The sequence below is a fragment of the Bombina bombina genome, chromosome 4 (genome assembly GCF_027579735.1).
Source record: "Bombina bombina isolate aBomBom1 chromosome 4, aBomBom1.pri, whole genome shotgun sequence".
Lineage (NCBI taxonomy): Eukaryota > Metazoa > Chordata > Amphibia > Anura > Bombinatoridae > Bombina > Bombina bombina.
In genome coordinates this window covers 745,585,430-745,607,876 of record NC_069502.1, presented here as the reverse complement: position 1 = coordinate 745,607,876, position 22,447 = coordinate 745,585,430, and the positions used below count along the sequence as shown (strand labels likewise).

Sequence of the window (22,447 nt, the reverse complement as noted above, 5' to 3'; positions counted from 1 at the left end):
CCCATTTGGTCGGGATGTATAATAGTAGGGAGAATCTGTTTTAGTCTGTTTGCTAATATTTTTGTTACAATTTTGATGTCTTGGTTTATGAGGGAGATCGGTCTATAGCTTGAACAGTATTTTGGGTTTTGCCCCGGTTTTGGGATAACAACTATTTTGGCTTGGAGTAGATCTTTGGGTAAGGGACTACCTTCTAGGATGTGGTTTGCAAATTTGGTGAGATGTGGGACAAGGGAGGCCGCAAACAATTTGTAATATTCCCCAGGCAGCCCATCTGGACCCGGTGCCTTCCCAGGTTTAAGGTCCTTAATAGCCTGGGAGACTTCCTTAGTGGTAACAGTGGCATTTAACTGGTCTCTGTCTGAGTATGTAATTTTCTTTAAGTTTGCCTTGGCTAGAAAGTCCTCGAGTAATTTGCTAGTGGATGAAGTGTGTCTAACTTTTTTGCCATCATAAATCTCTCCATAATATGAAGCAAAGGCATCAACTATCTCTTGGGGGTGGGATGTTTCCACCCCATCTGCTCTACATAGTACAGGAATGGATGTGGCCATATACTTATCTCTGATCTTTTTTGCTAGGAATTTGTCAGGTTTGTTGGCATATAAAAAGTAGTGTGTTTTCATTCTATGGGCATATTTTACCGACTGGTCCCTGAGAATCGTGTCAAGCTGTTGTCTTTTTTGTTGTATCTGTTTCAAAATGGATGGCGCCAGTGTCAGTTTGTGTTGTTTCTCCAGTATCTCAATGTCTTTTGTGAAGGAGTTAATTGTAGAGTTTCTTTTTTTAATAAGTGTCGATTTCTCTTTTATTAGTAAACCTCTAAGTACCGTCTTATGTGCCGCCCATACCGACACTGGGCTTACAGTAGACCCCAGGTTAATATTCCAATATTCTCCCATAGCTTTAAATGTGTTGGTTTTAGTCTGCGGGTCTCGGAGGCACGTAGGATCATATGTCCAGGTCTTAGTCCTGTCTCTGTCTTACACTTTTGAGTAGAATCTGCGTGATCGAGTGGTCTGACCAAGTGCATATGTGGATGTTATCTGATACTAATAAAGGGCATAGAATCTGGCTAATCAGAATATAGTCTAACTTGGAATAGTTGTTGTGTGCCATTGAGAAATATGTGGTGTTGGATGTGGTACCATATAAATATTTCCATGTATCTGTGAGGGTATGTGGTGAGAGAAGTTGTAAAACTGTATTAGCCATTTTTCTTGCCCGGGTTTGTTTTTTGGATAGATGCACATTTGTCCTGTACTTAAGTGCCTGTAAGTCAATGTTGAAGTCCCCGGCTAAGATTATCCGTGTTTGCGACCAGTCTGTTAGCAAGTGTGTGATTTCCCTAAAGAACACGTCTTGTCGATCATTTGGGGCATAGACATTACATAACAACACATCCACTCCCTGCATCCGGCCCTGCACCAACAAGTATCTACCCTCCTTGTCTGCAATTGTTTTAGTATGTGTAAAATGTAGTGAAGAGTGTAGTAATATTGAAACTCCCCTTTTTTTGTGTCTGCTGTAAAATGGTAGGACTGCTGAAAGTTCCTGCCCCAATATTTAGGTATGTGTAGTTTGGTGAGGTGGGTTTCTTGCAAGAAGATCACATTTGCCTGTAGTTTTCTATAGTGATTAAATGCGGTGCGCCTTTTACAATCTGGGTTCAACCCTCTCACATTGTGTGAGACTAAATTAAGTGTTGGGATAGCCATGTACATGTAAATATTTCCCCAGTAGATGTCCTGTACCTGATCTCTGTAATCAGTGTATGCAAGTATAAAGGTCTTGGCAATATAGAAGCATATACCCGTAGGCATAACCAAAACCATTCACGGGACTGGGCAAGGAAGCAAAGGATGGGGAACTGTTCCCACAGCGACCAATTCTTATACTATAGTAAATAAAAATTAAATGAAACATATATACATATGAAACTGCTGTGCTAGTCCAGGCATCTAACTGCCCAGACATGTAATGAAATTCCATATAAATAAGTGCAGAAGATTTAAATAAAACATGTAAAGCAACATTTTGATATCAATAATGCTAACAAGTTTAAATCAATGTAAAGACTAAACCCTTGCCTTTAATTAGCTTCTTGGGCTCTTATATTTTTTCACACAATATTACCCAGAATGAACATTCAGGTCTTGAATTTTTTCTTGTTTGAGACTCTTGCCCATCTGGATTTCCGTGCAGATGCTTGTGGGCTCTGAGAGCCAAGTTGCGATGGAGGAGAGGAATCTTGTTGAGTCTCTGGTGGTTCGATGTTCAGGTAACTGCAGATCTCCGGGATATCCTTGTCAGATTTGAGAGTGAGAACCCTGTTGTTATGAGAGATGTGTAGGGCGAAAGGGTACCTCCATCTGTAAAGAATTTTCTGTTTCCGCAGCAGAGAAGTGAGAGGGCGGAGAGCATATCTCAGTTGAAGAGTGAGTATGCACAAATCTTGGAAAAACTGGATAATGTTCCCTTTGTATTTGAAGGTTTGATGTTTTCTGGAGGCTGACATGATGGTTTCTCTATCTGTAAATCTCAGCATCCGAACTATGACATCCCTAGGTGGGAGGCTTTCTTTTGGTTTAGGCTTCAGGGCCCTGTGGGCTCTTTCTATCGGGAATTCTGGGTCCCCCTCATCTCCAGTGATAGCTCTGAACAGTTGGGCGAGGTAGGAATGTAGATCAGTGGCTTCTATAGACTCTGGAACACCTTTAAGTCTAATGTTGTTTCTTCTGTTTCGATTTTCAAGATCCTCCATCTTGTCTTGGAGGTCCTGAATTTGTTGTTGGTGTTGTGAAATGTTCTCAGTGGTCGTTACTATGTCTTCTGCCAGAGTTTCGTGATCATTCTCTACCGCCTCCACTCTATCCCCTAGATCAGATATGCCCTGTTTAATTTCGGCTAAGCTGTTGGTAACCGAGGTATGAAGGATATCTATTTTGCTCATTAGCTTTTCGAAGCTGGCCGTCATATCAACCTTTGAAACTAGTGCCTGAAGGTCAGCCTTTGTGACAGCAGTCGAGGTCGCTGCAGAATCCTGCTGATTGTCAGCTAGTGTATTAACCTCTTCACCTTCCCTCTCCAATGTCTCTGACATGCTAAAACTCTTAGATTGGTTTAAAAAGTTTTCCATAGCCGTAGATTTTATCCCTTTGTCTGATTTAGTGTTCTTTTTGGCTGACATATCTGTGATATTATAAGCCTAGTCGCCACGTGAGCCGCGATGTGTGTCCAGATCTGATGTGAAGGAAATATTAGGCCTTGTCCCCAATAAATGCGCCTCCTCTTAAGTGGGGAGATAAAATTGTCTCTCAAATATTCCTCAGTCAAGCAGGCCTGGCAATAGTTAACTCTGTGCAGTATTATACAAGCTACCTCCGTAGTTTGGGATCTGTTGGTTTTAGGTTATTAACCACCTCCCCAGTATAGGCCCTCTTTCAAAGATAAAATGTCCGGTAATTTGTTATCTGTTATGGTCTCCTCCGCCAGGGCCCTGTGAGTGATATCTGCAATTGGCCCTTTGAGATCCAAAAAGAAAATGGGAATATTTGTCTCTTACTATATCAAGTCATGCTGTGCGAGTCGGCTATTATAGTGGTATCAGCGCTACCGCACTCATTTCCTTTATCATGGGCCTTTAAGCTTTACTTTGTCACATATGGCTTACCATCTTGTTAATGTCCATCTTCGTTTCTGCCGCACCGCTTGCCAGCTTAACTATGTCCCTTTCCGACACTGCGTGTCGGTAGCGGCTAGAGGAGTAAGTTTGATCGTGCAGGGAACGCCTCCTGTTTGGCGCGTATTAACTGCTGCGGAGGATTCCGCCATTGTTAGGCCTCTGAGTCCGGACCTCTGCACTTGCGTGTAATGTTGCACCAAAGTTTGCCATATGGGTGGCCACTGCCTTGCCAAAGGTGTCGCTGCTAAAGTTTTGCTTGTTAGCTGATTATATGAACAAGTTTTGCTAAGTGTAGCTCATATTCTGCACGGAGCTCCCAAGCTAAGCTGCCATGCTGGAGCTTGGTCAGGCTCCGCCCCCCCGACGAGAGTCATTTTTAAAGGGACAGTCTAATCCATAATTGTTATTGTTTAAAAAGATAGATATTCCCTTTCTCCAGTTTTGCATTACCAACACAGTTATATTAATATACTTTTTACATCTGTGATTACGGGAGTGAGCACATTCTAATTTATATGGCACACATGAACTAGCGCTGTCTAGCTGTGAAAAACTGTCAAAACCCACTAGATAAGAAATGGCCTTCAAGGGCTTAGAAATTAGCATGTAAGCCTACATAGGTTTAGCTTTCAACAAAGAATACAAAGAGAACAAAGCAAATTTGATGATAAAAGTAAATTGGAAAGTTGTTTAACATTACATGCTCTATCTGAATCATGAAAATTTAATTTTGACTAGACTGTCCCTTTAAGGTCTCTCATTCATACACTTAGCTTTGCATGACTATTACTTTTGACATATTTTGACGAATTTTGCTGCTTAATTTGCACAAATCCAGTCTGGATTAATGCTTTAAAACAAAGGACTATGAAAATGTTAAAACTATACCTGTAAGTAGATGAATTTTCTCAAAGCTTGATAGATATAAAAAATATATGGTTCAATGTTTTACACTTTATTTTTTCCAAAAAGATTATATTTTGTGATGATTGTAAAGGCATTTTGCATAACACCTTTAATCTGTTTATAAAACAAAATATGTTGCATATAAAGAAAGTCATGATATTATACAGTATTTATACAACTATGCCAAAACATTATTGATCATTTAACTTATTATACTTGAAAAATGCATCAAATAGTTGGAAAATAACATATGTAATCAAACTATTCTCCCATTGACTAGATTTATCAAGTCTTGATGTTTCATTTAATAAAACTGCATTTTTTTAAATTAATCTTTTAAATGTAATGTATCCAGATAATTATATTGATACTATTTTTACTGTCACAGCATAAGAAAAGTTACTTTTTCATGAAAATATAATACAATACCACCTGGTTCTGATTTTTCATTATTCTTTTTATTTATTTATTGTTTTCTTTCTGTTCTGTCAGTAAAAAATCATATTCTAATAAAACACAATGGGGAGCAAACAGATAAATGTTTACTGTATAAATACTTCTAGGAACACACTGGCCTTACACATTGCTTTTGTATAATAATGATGGTCGTAACTTGGAACTTTTACTATATTATGTCAACATAAAAAACTATTACTTCAAACTGTTGCTTGTGTGTAACACCCTCATCATAAGTCTTCTTATAGGCGAGGTGACCCATTAACAGATAAGTTTGAGGTACAGATAATCCAGTCTGTCTAAATAGAAATGCTGATTCAGAGTTAACACATAACACAAGACAGAACTATAGTGAACCCAATGCCCACCTTGCAAATGACCTGGGCCTTTGTAGGGCGTAAGTGATGAAGCTTTCTGGTTGGTTTCAAGTTAAGAACTTTAAATAAATAGTACCTCTGAATGAAGTTCAGCAGAATAACCTTAGGATGGGTTAAATGGATCATCTGTTTCATGTAGAACATACCCCCGCTAGTGCACTGTCCTGCTGTTTGTGGGGTCCATTATAAAGATGATGGTGAAGACTTGCAGTTGTGGTTCTGTGTTAGTTAACTGACTGAGATAACTAATAACTGTACAAATTAAATGAGGTAAAAGTCCAATTCCACACTTTAGCAGTTTAAAATAATTTTTTTGACTGCCAGTTATTTAAACCCCGTCCATTCCACCTGACTAACTATTACAATATGGGTACTATCCAGGCGATATCACTTGTACATTCACCCAACGGAGCAAGAGGAATATATGTTCTCTGAAGGTAAAACAAGTGTATTTTTTTTACTGAAATGCCACTGAGGGTCCAATGTGGCTACAGGCAACCAGTTGCTCATCAATATTTTCATGCAAAAACAATATATTTATATTTACATACAATATTTTAAATATCAGGGGACCATCAAATATAATTACTGAACCAAATTTAAAAACACGACTAAAAGAAAAAAAAAGGATTTCTACTGTCACTTGTCCAGCTAGCACCTAAAGATTTTGTTAACAATATAAATTTTTTAATATTTATTTTTATTAACAAATGTTACAAAACAGACACAATCAAAGCAGATAATATCATGCGGTGCATAGTACAGGCTGACAAGTAAATGTGGCTGTTAGATTATGTCCTGATTTGAGTCCATACAGAGTGGCATATGTTGCCAATAAAGTAACTATAAATAACAATAAACAATTACTGAAACAAACTGGTTCGGTTCTCAATCAAGTAGAAGATGATGTAAAATCAAATATCTCCTATGCTTCAACATCTTCTGTGTTATACTAGAATGGGAGGTGTAGGGAAGGGTGAAGGGGTAGAAATTGGGGGTGTATGGGGAAGACGGAGGCGAGACTAAGGTGTTTTAGTGAAAAAGGGGCGTTCAATCCCCCTCTTGGAGTTTCTTATATAAGTCGATGGGTATTTTATTTTTCGGCTGGTAACAATATTCTATTGAATGATAATTTTTATATTGGTGTAGTCCAATCAAGAAACAAACGTTCGTATTCTTCCGTCCAATGTTGCAGTGGTTAGCTTTATAAAAAAAAAATAACGAAAAAAAAAGTTAAGGATTCATTCCAAAACGTATTTCATTGAAATTATGTCTCTTAAAAACTTAAAACACATATTTGGTATCAAAAGATATTCATGCCTTTATTGTCAGATAAAAGCCTATATTTGCAATTATCAAAGCAATAAGGAAACATCTTTTGTTGCCTTAATCAAAAGTCATCCGGAGAGAATACTAATATAAAACACGTGTTTAACAAATGAGAAACAGATAGAATACATATTTAAAATTCAAGAATAGAAAAGTACATTATGTATAATGCATTCCTCATTCAAACTTAAAAAAAATGTATGAAATAAAAAATAAATAATTAATGGATTTCAAAATGATTAGTGTTACTGTGTCCCTGCTATTTCTACGTAGTGTGTGCATACACCACCCCAAGTAAAATCATGTTATTTAAAGTTTATATAAATGCACTTGGTTTAATGGTTTCATGTAAAAATATATTCTTATTTAAAAGGATATGAAACACCAAAATGTTATTTTCATGATTTAGATAGAGCATACAATTTTAAACTACTTTATAATTTACTTCTACTATAAAATTTGGCTTCATTTTCTTGTTATCCTTTGCTAAAGGAGCAGTAATGCACTACTATGTTCTAACTGAAGACATCTAGGGCCAGATTACTAGTGGAGCACAAACGTTTATTACGGGGTTTGCGCTCATTGCGATTTACACTGGAATGATTAACGTGATTTCAGAGCTCTGGATAATATTTTCACAAAACTTAAAAGTTGCAAAAAACACATAAAATATACATTACAGAGTACAGTTACACTTCTAATAACACTATGTAATAAAAAATATTTTAAAAAAAATATTGCACACACAAGTTATAAGGACTCAATGATATGAGGTCTCAGGTGTGAAATAAAGGCAGGCAGAGGGTTTAACATAGACATACATACATATACATTTTTAAAAATGTATATGTATGTAAATATATATTTTTATATATCTGGACATATGTATTTACATGTGTATTTACTGTATGTATTTACAGACATACTGTATATACCCATATAAACACATTAATACATATGTATATATATATATATATATATATATATATATATATATATATATATATATATTTTTATATATATATATATATATATATATATATATATATATATAATGAAGAAGGTAAATCCCACCAGGGGGATAGAAAGTAGGAGACCCGGAGACAACAAACTTGAAGTTAATATCTTTTATTCAGCCAAATGGCCAAATGACAGGTGTAGGTACAGATAGACACCTGACGCATTTCGCGCATGCGTACATGCGCTTCATCAGAGGCTAAAGAGTTTAGGTGAACCAAGACCTATATAGGGGCCTGCAACCAATCAACAAACAAACTATAGATTGCAAATAGGCAAATGGTGAATAGTTAGTTGTTTGTGAAAGAATGTCCGCCCCTCCATAGGTCTCGCAAGATATAATATTCATATCTAACGATACACACAATAACATATCCTAACAATAAAAACTAAGATAAAATAATATAATAATAACAATAGTGAACATAGTACATTTTCAAAAAACAATTTCATTTACAGAAAAATAAACAAATAAGTAAAGTAATATTTATACAAATAAATTTTGCTTAAAAAGTAGATAAATGGATCTATAAATAGACAAATATTTAAATTAAATATATTATCTAAATAACATAATATTTCGAAAGTAAAAAACATAAATAATCACTAAAATAAAAATGAAATTAAAAGCCAATGTAAAATAAAATCTTAATAAATGTTATAGCATAAATATGATAATAATCATTGTGAATAATGTCTCAAGACCATATATTAAGGAATAATATTGGTGTCCAAAATGAAAAGTGACCTACAATATTGGTGTCGAACAATATACACCAATAAGTTAAAAAAAACATGGTATTAGGTCTAAGGACACTCTGTAGGACAAAATCCTTATTTTTGAAAATTATATAGCCAAGTGGTCCAGATAGAAGGCATATTTTAACAATGGTGTTGAGCTATGTCACTGCTGTGGATTAGCATCTCATGTCAACTGTCACTTAAAGACCTTTTGAGACAGTGACTAAAAGTAAGGTGGTAATGCACAATTATCTGAACCATATCATATTGAGACAATCTAATATCCGATATATATGTGTTCTACCATCAGTAAGCTATAGATGGTTTAATATAAAGGATATAATAGATATGAACAAAAGTAAATGAGTCAAGGAGGAAAAGAACTAATCTAACATCTCCATTTAGGGATCAATTGAAGTAGTGTAGGAACAACAAGTAAGATTCAAGCACAATCTAAACAGCCAAAGAGGCCTACGTGGTGAGAAGAGAGTTTTCCAATAAGGAAAAGAAAGATTTTTTATATTTGTTATCTAGTATTTCTTATATTTTGTTTGTTATTTAAGTGTATGTATATAGATTTTATTCTCTCAAATATTTATTTTGTACCTCACAAGCGGAACATTTAAATTCACTGTCTACCTGCCTAGGCAGTATTTTTTTTAAATTATTTAAAGTCATGTGAAATTATGTAATATTATAGAAAATTATTTGAAATTATTTGAAATTATTTTAAACTATTCAGTGAAGAGGTCCACATCCATTATTTTATTCATTCCATCTGGGGCCCTAGTGTGTAATTTTACTATCCAAAATATTTCTTTTTTTCGAAGGGTTTTTCCTCTATCACCCCCTCGGGGATGTTGTTTTATGGTATCTATGCCAATAAAGGAAAAATATTTGGGACCTATGCCATGAGTTCTGAAATGTTTAGCAACAGGTGTTTTTGGTTCTTTCTCATCTAAGGAACGTAGGTGTTCTCGAATCCTGTCCTTTTTTTTTTTTTTTTAACATGAAAAACCATTTCATTTATTTAAAATGTACAGGATATTAACACAATAAAACAATATTACAAAGGTATAAGAAACATTGGGACAAAACAAGGAGGGTAGAGGACAATTGAGAAACAGAGAATGATGAAGGTAGATACAAGATTCCAAGTAGGTAAGAAGACAGTAAGACCCAAGATTCATGAGAAACTAAAATGTTCTATAGCTGCTGAACCGTGACAAGAAAGGGGAATAATTAAGGATATCATAACCCTCTTCAGAGAACACATACTGGAGGGGATTAAATAGAACAACTTCCAGGTCCGGGAATGGGCCCAAATATGGTAGGAACAGTCTATACACATTCTGCCCTTTATCAAGCCAAGCATTGAGCAGAAAATCCTGAGACACAATGTGTGAAGAGGCTGGAATGAAAAGAACCCCCCAAAAAATGCCACCACAGCTCAAGAGGAGGGTAGAGAGTGTGTTATGTCTGTACCGCAAACCGTTCACACCATCCCTGCAACATCCCTCACTTCCTTTAACATAAAGTAATTTGAGTCCTGATAATACAGATTTCTAAAGATTCTATGCGGATGAACTGTCCATGGCTGCGTCTGGCTCAGTTTCTTCATTCACTGCTTTTCCATCACTCATCTCGACATCACTGTTGGAAGGTTGTTGCTGTGAAACTTGCATGGTTTCCTCCTTGCTCTCCTTTTCTGCCAGTCTTTGGAACATATTAGCATAGATCTTCCGCTCTTTTTCTTGCTGCTGGCGGATGCGTTGCTGGCACTGCCCTAGAAATCCTCCCGTGCTAGCTCCAGCTCATTCACCGCCATGTAGGCTTCAGCTCGTCGGAACAGGCCTTTCTCATTAACAGGGTCCAACTCTAAAGCCTTCTGACAATGCTCCAGGGCTGCAGGCTGTTCCACTAGTTTTAGGAAGCAAGCAGCTAAATTAAGGGAGGCTGCAAGGATCAGTGATTTTGCTTTGCTGTCCTCTTCTGGTGAGAGACCCGACTCATGTTCCAACCATGACATGATTTTCTTATACTGGTTAACAGCCTGACGGTAACGACCTTCCTTAAAAAACTGTGTTCCCCGCTCCTTAACCAGAAGTCCTTGTTCCAGCTTTTCCTCCGTGTTCATTTCCCAAGACTCCTTTGCCTTTTCAAAGCTTTTAAGTTTGACTTCATATTGCACATCAGCACCAGGAGGGATCTGGAATTTTTCGTTGCCAGCACTTCCAAACCCATATTTCGACTTCAGATACAGCACTGCTTCTTCACCCTTCTCCATCTGCTGTACAGCTTTCTCTACACCAGGTGGGATCCCAAGGCTTTCTCCTTCTCCTACTTCAAACTGCAAGTCCCTTTCATCAAATACTCGTTCAGCATGTGTACCCCTCAAATACAACTCCACTATAGCCCCACCATTGGGCCTGGAGTAGCCTTAGCCTTTAACTCTAATCCTTCGTATGATTCCGCCATCATCTTCCCCAGAGAGGTCTTCACCTTGAAAGTCAAAAAGCTCCACCTCAAAAACCAACACAGCATTGGGTGGGATTTTAGGAGGACTGCCTGAAGCCCCATAGGCATACTCTGGTTTACAAATAATTTGACAAATCTCTCCAATTTTCATAGTTGCCACAGCAATGTCCCATGCCTTGATAACTTGTCCTTTCCCCAGGTCAAATGTGAATTTGTCCTTCCTATCTCTGCTGGAATCAAACTGAGTCCCATCCAATAGCCATCCTGTATAATGTACACTAACTTTGTCCCCAATCATAGGACATTCCTCCCCTGTGCCTTCCTTCTTTATCAGCTTCAGCACCCCCTGGTCGCATTTTGGAGTGATGTCTGTCCCCTCCATGGCTATGTTCTGGGGTCCCTCTGTTTTGAGTTCCTCGGCTGTCATTGTGCAGAAGACTGGGGATTAAGGGGCCCTATTAGCAGCTGTGTTGTAGTGTCGAGTCGAATCCTGTCCTTTAATGGACGGGTCGTTATACCTACATATTGGCTCGAGCAGGATAAACAGTTAATTAGATAGATTACAAATAAGGAATTACAATCTATCCTGTCTCTTATCAGAAAAGTTTGTTTAGTGATATTTGAAGAGAATGTATTAGTAACTGTAATACAAGTACAGCCCTTACAGGGGACATGCCCACATTTGAAACAGCCAGGTCTAAGGCTTAGCCAGTTAGTGTTGGTAGTGGGTTTTCCTGCAAAGTTCTTCCTTGTGATGTCACCTAAAGTTGGAGCTTTTCTAGCTACACATCTGACACCTTGTGTAAGGATGTTTGATAATGTTTCATCACCTTTTAGGATGGTCAAGTTCTTTTTTACTATTCTACAGATCTGTTGATATTGTTTGCTAAATTGGGTAATGAATAGCATATTGCTGTTTGTACTAGTTCGATTAAATTCAATGTTCCTTTTCTTGGAATTAGTTATAAGTAAATCTTGTCTGTTTATCCTCCCTACTTGTTCTTGGATGAGTGTTAATAGGTGCTTCTGATAGCCCCTATCCACTAGTCGAGCTGTCAGTTCATGTGCTTGTGTATGATATTGATTTAGTTCTGTACAGTTTTGGCGCAATCGTAAATATTGTGCCTTTGGGATACCTCTCTTTAGATGGGAGAGGTGACAAGAATCGGCATGCAATATCGTATTGCGTGCCAGTGGTTTTCGGTACGTACATGTGAAAATTTTGTCACCCCCTACTCTCTATACTGAGGTCCAAAAAGTCAATTTTAGTTGCATTTTTATTTGCTGTAAAAGTCAAATTGTAATTATTATGATTCATATAATCTATGAATTTGTCCACTGAATGTCCATCGTGACAATGCCAAATGATTATAATGTCATCGATGAAACGACCGTACATGATGACATTGGTGGTAAAGGGAAAGGAGCTTGAAAAAATACGGTTTCATTCCAGCCACCCCATATAGATGTTGGCATAGGCGGGGGCAAATTTTGCCCCCATCGCTGTGCCGCATCTTTGTAAATAATAATCTCCTAGGTATATAAAGAAATTATTTTGAAGTAGAAAGTCAGTAATTTGGACAATGAAAGATATGAATTCATCTCCATAATTAGAGTGTCGGTGTAGCATAGCATCCACTGCTCTAAGGCCCAACGTATGAGGGATGTTGGAGAATAGAGCAGCGACATCAATGGTGGTCCATGTATATGTATCTTTCCAATTAATGTCTTTAAGTTGTGTGATTAAATGTGCGCTATCCCTAATATATCCTGGGAGAGCCAGCATGGTGGGTTGAAGTATGTGATCGAGCCAATCACCCAATCTTTCACAAAGGGACCCAGTACTGGTCACTATATATATATAGATAGATAGATACAAAATGTGTTTTTTTTAGCACACCTTCCAAAAAGTTTATATACACATCTTTGGGAGTGCTGCCAATATGACCCAGTAATTACACAAACAAAAAGGTATCGGCGCACATCCATTTTCAAAAGCACAACATATTTTTTGAACTGCTGCAAAAAAATGCCTGCAAACAACATCAAGAGACAACTATTCTTTTTAAATAAAATTGGGATCTTAGTCACACAATATGGCCATATTTTGCTTAGCCAGTCACCACTTACAAGGTGCCCCAATATAGACTGGTCCTAACACTACAGTCCTTTTGCCACAGAGGGCTGAATCATTCCTGCTTTTACTCTTCATAATAGAATGAGACTCCCTAGCTTAATATTCACAACTCCATTACACTGTCACAAGCACACCTGAGCTTGGGTGGGGTGCTTAAACCAATGGGAGATGGTCAGTCCCATTGGTTTAAGCACCCCACCCAAGCTCAGGTGTGCTCATGACAGTGTAATGGAGTTGTGAATATTAAGCTAGGGAGTCTCATTCTATTATGAATAGTAAAAGCAGGAATGATTCAGCCCTCTGTGGCAAAAGGACTGTAGTGTTAGGACCAGTCTATATTGGGGCACCTTGTAAGTGGTGACTGGCTAAGCAAAATATGGCCATATTGTGTGACTAAGGTCCCAATTTTATTAAAAAAGTGCATTGGAGCCCTTTGCAGTTAAGTAGATGAAAACATGAGAAAAAAAATTATGCTTACCTGAAAAAATGTCTTTCTTTCCGGACATGGAGTGTCCACAACGTCATTCCAATTACTAGTGGGAATATCACTCCTGGCCAGCAGGAAGAGAAGTGTCACTCCCTTACCCATAATCCCCAATCATTCGACCAAAGGGAAATGGAAAAAGGAATAATACAAAGGTGTCGAGGTCTGTGAGCTTCCACCCACAGAATAATCTGTGCCACCTCCTTCATGGCTAAGAAACTCTGAGTTCCTCCCTGGTGGTTGATGTAAGCCACTAAGGTGATGTTTTCCGATTGGAACCTGATAAACCGGGCTAAGGACAATTGAGGCCAAGCCATCAGAGCATTGTAAATTGCTCTCAACTCCAAGATGTTTATTGGGAGAGCAGACTCCTTCCGAGTCCATAGTCCCTGTGCCTTTAATGAGTCCTAGACTGCTCCCCAGCCTAACGGGCTGGCGTCCATGGTCACGATCACCCAGGAAGGTCTCCGGAAGCCTGTGCCCTGAGACAGATGCTCCTGAGAAAGCCACCACGGGAGAGAGTCTCTTGTCGACTGTTCTAGATCTATCCTCTGAGATAGATCTGAATGGTCTCTGTTCCACTGTCTGAGCATGCATAATTGCAGAGCTCTCAAATGGAATTGAGCAATTGGAATTATGTCCATGGAAGCAACCATCAGACCAATTACCTCCATACATTAAGCCACTGAAGGCCGAACAGTAGACTGTAGAATGAGGCAAGAGCAAAGAATTTTGGATTTTCTGACCTCCGTTAGAAAAATTTTCATAGATAGGGAATCTATAAGAAAACCACCTTTGTAGCTGGAACAAGGGAACTCTTCTTCATATTCACTTTCCATCCGTGGGAACGTAGAAAAGACAACAAAATCTCTGTATGAAAGTTTGCTTGTTGAAAAGATGGCGTCTGAACCAAAATGTCGTCCAGGTAGGGCGCCACTGCAATTCTCCGAGACCTGACCACTGCCAAGAGAGCTCCCAGAACCTTTGAGAAAATTCTGGGAGCTGTGGCAAGGCTAAACGGTAGAGCCACAAACTGAAAGTGCTTGTCTAGAAAAGCTAATCTCAGGAATTTGTGATGATCCCTGTGGATGGGAACATATAGATACGCGTCCTTCAGGTCTTTATGAACTGACCCTCTTGGACCAAAAGAAGAATGGAACATATGGTTTCCATTTTGAAGGACAGTACCCTGATTTGTTGAGACACTTCAGATCTAAAATGGGTCGAAAAGTTCCCTCTTTTTTGGAACCACAAACAGATTTGATTAAAATCCTAGACCCTGTCCCATTAGAGGAATGGAACAATCACTCCCAAGGAGAAAAGGTCCTGAACACAGTTCAAGAATGCCTCTCTTTTTACCTGGTCTGCAGATAATCTTGAGAGGTGGAATCTGCCCCTGCCCCTCTATTTTGTAATCCTGAGATACTATATCCACAGCCCAAGGATCTGGGACATCTCAAATCCACGCTTGACAAAACATGGAAAGCCTGCCCCCACTTGATCCGATCCCAGATCCCAGACAGGGGGCAGGCCCTTCATGCTGACTTAGACTCAGCTGAGGGTTTCTTAGATTGCTTACCCTTGTTCCAAGATTGATTGGGTTTCCAAGAAGACTTGGACTGCTCCTGCTTGGAAGGAGAGGAAGACTTTTGACCTTTGAAGTTATGAAAGGAGCGAAAATTCCACAGACGCAACTCCAAGCAGTCTGACAGTTATAGCCCGGTAAACTGCCTAATAAAAACCCAATTAGCCCAGATTAAACATAAGCCCATTATATAATTTAAGACATAATAAAAGTATTTTGCAGATTTAGTCCTAAAGAGGAAAAACGTCCCAATAAAGGGAAGATTAACCCCTTGTCTCCACATACACATTGTGCCTGTCCACTGACTAAATGTATCCTGTATAAAGGATTAAAAATGTCCCCATATACTGCAAATGTAATATTCTTCTGAAGTGCAAGTCTCCAAGACCTAGAAGACAAAAGCACTTACCTGCAGTCTAGCTGTCCGGCAGGAAGACAGGTCACAAGGCGTGAAAGGACACATTCTCACACATTCTCCTCACAGGGACCTGTAGAAAAAGAAAGAACAGAGTAACCAACTCTGGCTTTCTTTGACTAGGGCAGCAATATGTTAGGAAACCAAAATAAGGACCACCTCACCACTACCTAACTGCTTAAAAGCCACCACTACTCTTACTCAAGAGATTGACGTGGACACAGCTAAACCCAAATCCTTGCTTGCAGGGAAAGGTACCCAAAAAAGGAATACATATCTTGACACCAAACTTCACCTCCTCCATTGACAGAGGCAAAGAGAATAACTGGGGATTATGGGTAAGGGAGTGACACTTAACAGCTTTGCTGTGGTGCTCTTTGCCTCCTCCTGCTGGCCAGGAGTGATATTCCCACTAGTAATTGGAATGACGTTGTGGATTCTCCATGTCTGAGGAAAGAAAACATATTTATGTAATATTCATATTTAATAAAGTGTTATACTTTGTATTTACTGTATATATTTTACATTACAATGTTCTTAAAATAGCAGATTATGTTCCAAGTATTTCTAAATAGGTATACATATATATATACTGTATATATATATTTACCTATATATAATTATATATATATATATATATATATATATATATATGTGTGTGTGTGTGAAAAACAATAGGCCAAAACGAACGTCTGGGGTTTTGCTGTTTCTCTCGTTCAGAGAAGGATTGCCTGGTATTTCGGGGCTGGACTCTACTGTGAAGCCAGGATCTGACTGATATGCTTCAGGAAAGTTCTTCTCTGTGAAAGGCACATGTTGAGCAAAAACAGGCTGCTTCTTGGGTGGTAACTAACCATAGAACAAGCTATTATGCTATTGTTCGTTTCCAGGTTGAGCGTTTTTCTCTTTTTATTTATGCAAATTATGACATTTTGGGAAGTCTCCCTAAGTGTGATGCGGGAATCCAGACGTGGACCCGTTGCTCAGTGTGCCTAAAGGGATATGGCTGCACCTCACTGACGAGGCCCACAATAGGCCGAAAACGTACGTCTGGGGTCTTGCTGTTTCTCTCATTCAGAGAAGAATTGCCTGGTATTTCGGGGCTGGACTGTACTGTGAAGTCAGGATCAGACTGATATGCTTCAGGAAAGTTCTTCTCTGTGAAAGGCAAATGTTGAGCAAAAAGAGGCTGCTTCTTGGGTGGTAACTAGCCATAGAACAAGCTATTATGCTATTGTTCGTTTCCAGTTTAAGCGCTTCTCTCTTTTTATTTATGCAAATATATATATATATATATATATATATATATATATATATATATATATATATATATATATATAGGTATAGATATATATTGTACCAAAGTACCATCAGATATACTGTATGTAGGAGGAATGGTGCACATTGATAAATTAAAGCTAAATGTGAAGACTAGTTATAGAATTCCTGGAGGAAGTAAATTGCTTTTCCCTTACCAGGACAGAAATTCCTATCAAGCTCATGACAATTAAGAAAAAAATGCTTATTTCTTAAAGGTGTATGTTGTGACACAACCCAAAACATTGAATCCAAAATTATCAAAAATTGGTTACAATATAATAAAAAAACACACATGATGAAATGATAGATACTTCAAAATAATTTTTTTAAGAACAAAAGTCCTCAACAGCGCAGTAATATGCACTGCTGGCTCCTCTTGCAGCAGGTAAGGAGTTAATATCACTTGCTGGGATATGAGGGTCTCACAGACAATCCATGCAGATAAATAAATAATATTGCACAATGTAAAGTTTATTAATCAAGCACAGTAATATGCACGGCTAGCTCCTCCTACAGCAGGGAAGGGGTTAATATCACTTACTGGGTTATGAGGAGTCACAGGTAATAAATACATTTGCACACTATAAGGGTAGGTACCAGCTTTATATTCACATATGGCTACCATCCTAATGTGCTGCCCCCTGTCAAGTGCCACCTGGGTCCGTTGGACCCAGTTGGTCCCATTGTTAAGCCGGCCCTGTCATCATCAAATCTCTAAAGATTACTTTGTTGTATACCCTAATTGCATTCTGTGACTTTAAGAGTTAGGGAGCTCCCAAAACTAAATATAAGTGATTAAAGTAGTTCCACAAGTTGGAATTATCCATTTAATTAAGTGGTTATTTGCTGAAAAAGAGTCTTGGATGATCCCATTTAAAGTTTATCAATATTAGTCAGACCACAAATAACGATTAGAGATGGCGTGCGCAATTTATCAGGATTGAAGGTATAATGCCTTATAGTAAGTTCAATGTCCTTAAATTAAAACAACAAGTATTTCCCAGGACCCTATAGTTCTCCACTTTGCTGTGCAAATCACCTATCCAGATTGAATAATAACCGCTTCTGTTCTCAATATCACCACATTGTGGGTTCAGTAATCAAGAGTACTCACTCAGGTTTAATGCTAATGGTTATTGGTGAACTGTAGCGCTACAAAAGGGTCAGGCCAGATTTGCCACTGCTAACATTGGGCCCCATGTACTAAAAGTCATGCGGACAAGGTTCTCAACTTCAGAACTTGTACACCTGCCTTCACAGCATACTGGCAGCTGACCCCATTCGTATTTAATAGTTGCTCGTTTCTGTATGATGAACTGTTTTTAGTTTAATATCACTCATGATAAGAAGCAGCAAGAAATGATCATTTAACAAAATAAATATAAAATTAAAGGGACATGAAACCCAAAAGTACAATTTAAAACAACTTTCTAATTTAATTCTATTATCTATTGTTTAATTCATTTGGTATCATTTGTTGAAGGAGCAGCAATGCATTACTGGTTTCTAACTGAACACATGGGTGAGCCAATGACAATCAGTATATATATGCAGCGAACAATCAGCAGCTAGAACCTAGGTTCTTTGCTGCTCCTGAGCTTACCTACATAAACCTTTCAGCTAAGGGAAACAAGGGAAGGAAGCAAATTAAATAATAGAAGTAAATTGGGAAGTTGTTTAAAATTGTATTCTCTGTCTAAATCATGAATATCTAATTATAACTTTACTGTCCCTTTAATAATTTAATGTGTCATTAAAATGTTTAAAAATCATTTAACTGATTCTTTGACAATATCAGTGCAAACTTGTTCATAAATATAAAGATTTACTAAGACTATTGCATTAATATTTTACAGCAATGCAGAACTATTGTGTGTTTTTTTTAATGTCTTTCACAAAATTATCTGTTGCAAATTATGTCCCATAACATCCCATTAATTTTCTTTGAAATTTCACAAAACTCTACATCATTTAGAGAAAAACCATAAACCACATCTGTTAATATGAACACTAAGGGGCCGATTTACCATCGGTCTGTCCGACATGATCCGCTCAGTGGATCATGTCCGAAAGACATCGATGAATGACGACAGCATACGCTGTCGGCATTTAACATTCCACAAGCAGTTCAAGTGAACTGCTTGTGCAATGCTGCCCCCTGCAGATTCGTGGCCAATCGGCCACTAGCAGGGGGTGTCAATCAGCCCGATCATATAGGATCGGGCGGATTGATGTTCGCAGCCTCAGAGCAGGCGGACCAGTTATGGAGCAGCGGTCTTTTCATAACTGCTGTTTCCGGCGAGCCTGAAGGCTTGCGCAGAAACAGGGGCATCAAGCTCCATTCGGAGCTTGATAATTTGGCCCCTAAATGATAAATTGTAGTTGACAACTATAAACTGGTAAAATATGTAACATTTAGAAAAATAATCTCTCTTTTTCCCTTACATTTTTAATATTACCTCCTTATATATTTGTGTTGATCTTATTTCCTTCCAGGCTGATTAGTGAGAATTAGATTGTGAGAGTGTGTAAACTAGCTTACAAAAGGTAACATGATATGTATTTTCACTTTCAAATCGGTTTAATTAGATTTATTAAGATTATAATTTTATCCACATGTATTTGACTCAATATAGGATCCCTTTAAGGGATAGTAAACACCAAAAAATGTTATTGTTTAAAAGATAGATAATCCCTTTATTTACCATTAACCAGTTTTGCATAATGAACACAGTTATATTAAAGGGACAGTCAAGTCCAAAAAAACTTTCATGATTCAAATAGGGCACGTAATTTGAATCCAATTTACTTTCCAATTTACTTTTATCACCAATTTTGCTTTGTTCTCTTGGTATTCTTAGTTGAAAGCTAAACCTAGGAGGTTCATATGCTAATTTCTTAGACCTTGAAGGCCGCCTATAAGCTAAATGCATTTTGACAGTTTTTCACCACTAGAGGGGATTAGTTCATGTGTTTCATATAGATAACATTGAGCTCATGCACGTGAATTTAGGAGTGAGCGCTGATTGGCTAAGATGCAAGTCTGTCAAAAGAAATTAAATAAAGGGGCAGTCTGCAGAGGCTTAGATTCAAGGAAATTACAGAGGTAAAACGTGTATAATTATAACTGTGTTGGTTATGCAAAACTGGGTAATTAAAGGATTATCTATCTTTTAAAACAACACAAATTCTGGTGTTGACTGTCCCTTTAATACACATTTTACCTCTATGATTACCTTGTATCTAAGCCTCTGCAGGCAGCCCCCTTATCTCAGATCTTTTGACAGACTTGCATTTTAGACAATCAGTGCCCTCTCATAAGTAAATCCATGGGGATGAGTACAATGTTATCTATATTCCACACACAAACAAACAGTACATGTGATTAGCTATTCACAGCCAGACAGTGAAATAAGAGGCAGACTGCAGAGTCTTAGAAATCAGCATATGAGGGACACTCAATCAAAATTAAACTTTCATTATTCAGATAGAGCATGTCATTTTAAACAACTTTCCAATTTACTTCCGTTAACAAAATGTGCACAGTCTTTTTATATTTAAATTTTTTGAGTCGCCAGCTCCTACTGAGCATGTGCAAGAATAAGTGTGTATGCATTTGTGAATGGCTGATGGCTTTCAAATGGTACGTGTATGCATTTGTGATTGGCTGATGGCTGTCACATGGTAAAGGGGGAGTGGAAAAAGACATAACTTTTAAAATTGTCAGAAAAAAAATCTACTACTCATTTGAAGTTCAGACTAAGTGCTATTGCATTGTCTTGTTATCATGCATTTGTTGATTATGTAAATCTACTGTGTTGACTGGTCTTTAACAAAAAATACCAACAGAAAAAGCAAATTTGATGATAAAAGTAAATTGGAAAGTTTCAAATTACACACCCATTCTGAATCATGAAAGTTAAATTTGGAATTTAATGTCCCTTTAATTCATTAAAGCTCACTCATCTTTACATTATTTAGTGAATTAGCTGCATACAATAAGACAGCAACTAGTAAAGCTGGAAAGGACTTTCAGTGAATGTTGACCACTGTTTACATTATATATAAATCAGAGATAATTAGCAAAATCATGCTCCCAACCAAGGTATGGTAAATTGTGTTACACGCATTTAGCAAAATAGTAACAACATAGTACCCCCCCAAAAAAAAACATCACCCATGTCTACTTCCTACTTATGCTCAATGGCTAACAGAAAACTTTCTCTAATGCTCATTTACTGATGAATACAGCTGTGTCCTACATTTCTGCTATATTTATTTACATGTACATTTTAAAGGGACATTAAACACTAAGGGGTAGATTTATCATAGTGAGAGCGGACATGATACAATGTAGCCTATCATGTCCGCTGTCAGCATTTATCATTGCACCCGCAGTTCTTGGTGCATCTGAAAAACATAATTTATGCTTACCTGATAAATTCCTTTCTTCTGTTGTGTGATCAGTCCACGGGTCATCATTACTTCTGGGATATTATCTGCTCCCCTACAGGAAGTGCAAGAGGATTCACCCAGCAGAGTTGCTATATAGCTCCTCCCCTCTACGTCACCTCCAGTCATTCGACCAAAGACCAACGAGAAAGGAGAAGCCAAGGGTGTAGTGGTGACTGGAGTATAATTTAAAAAATATTTACCTGCCTTAAAAAACAGGGCGGGCCATGGACTGATCACACAACAGAAGAAAGGAATTTATCAGGTAAGCATAAATTATGTTTTCTTCTGTTATGTGTGATCAGTCCACGGGTCATCATTACTTCTGGGATACCAATACCAAAGCAAAAGTACACGGATGACGGGAGGGATAGGCAGGCTCATTATACAGAAGGAACCACTGCCTGAAGAACCTTTCTCCCAAAAATAGCCTCCGAAGAAGCAAAAGTGTCAAATTTGTAAAATTTGGAAAAAGTATGAAGCGAAGACCAAGTTGCAGCCTTGCAAATCTGTTCAACAGAGGCCTCATTTTTAAAGGCCCAAGTGGAAGCCACAGCTCTAGTAGAATGAGCTGTAATTCTTTCAGGAGGCTGCTGTCCAGCAGTCTCATAGGCTAAACGAATTATGCTACGAAGCCAGAAGGAGAGAGAGGTAGCCGAAGCCCTATGACCTCTCCTCTGACCAGAGTACACGACAAACAGGGAAGACGTTTGTCGAAAATCCTTAGTTGCCTGCAAGTAGAACTTGAAGGCACGAACTACATCCAGATTGTGTAGAAGACGTTCCTTCTTTGAAGAAGGATTTGGACACAAGGATGGAACAACAATCTCTTGATTGATATTCCTGTTAGTGACTACCTTAGGTAAGAACCCAGGTTTAGTACGCAGAACTACCTTGTCTGAGTGAAAGATCAGATAAGGAGAATCACAATGTAAGGCTGATAACTCAGAGACTCTTCGAGCCGAGGAAATAGCCATTAAAAACAGAACTTTCCAAGATAACAATTTTATATCAATGGAATGAAGGGGTTCAAACGGAACACCCTGTAAAACGTTAAGAACTAAG

General features: G+C 37.9%; 2 protein-coding genes across 2 annotated transcripts in view; both read right to left on the bottom strand.

The window, feature by feature from the left end:
- Window positions 1-6,122: 6,122 nt before the first annotated feature.
- WDR27 (WD repeat domain 27) overlaps window positions 6,123-22,447 on the bottom strand; it is an 896,914-nt gene continuing 880,589 nt past the window's right edge. The window contains 1 exon segment of the mRNA XM_053712226.1: window positions 6,123-6,626. Coding sequence (XP_053568201.1) covers window positions 6,579-6,626 — 48 coding nt within the window. The 3' untranslated portion in view covers window positions 6,123-6,578.
- Window positions 9,524-11,476, bottom strand: LOC128656834 (peptidyl-prolyl cis-trans isomerase FKBP4-like). The gene is given in 2 exon segments (XM_053711000.1): window positions 9,524-10,300; window positions 10,303-11,476. Coding segments are annotated over 2 exon segments (1,329 nt in total). The 5' UTR covers window positions 11,417-11,476; the 3' UTR covers window positions 9,524-10,085.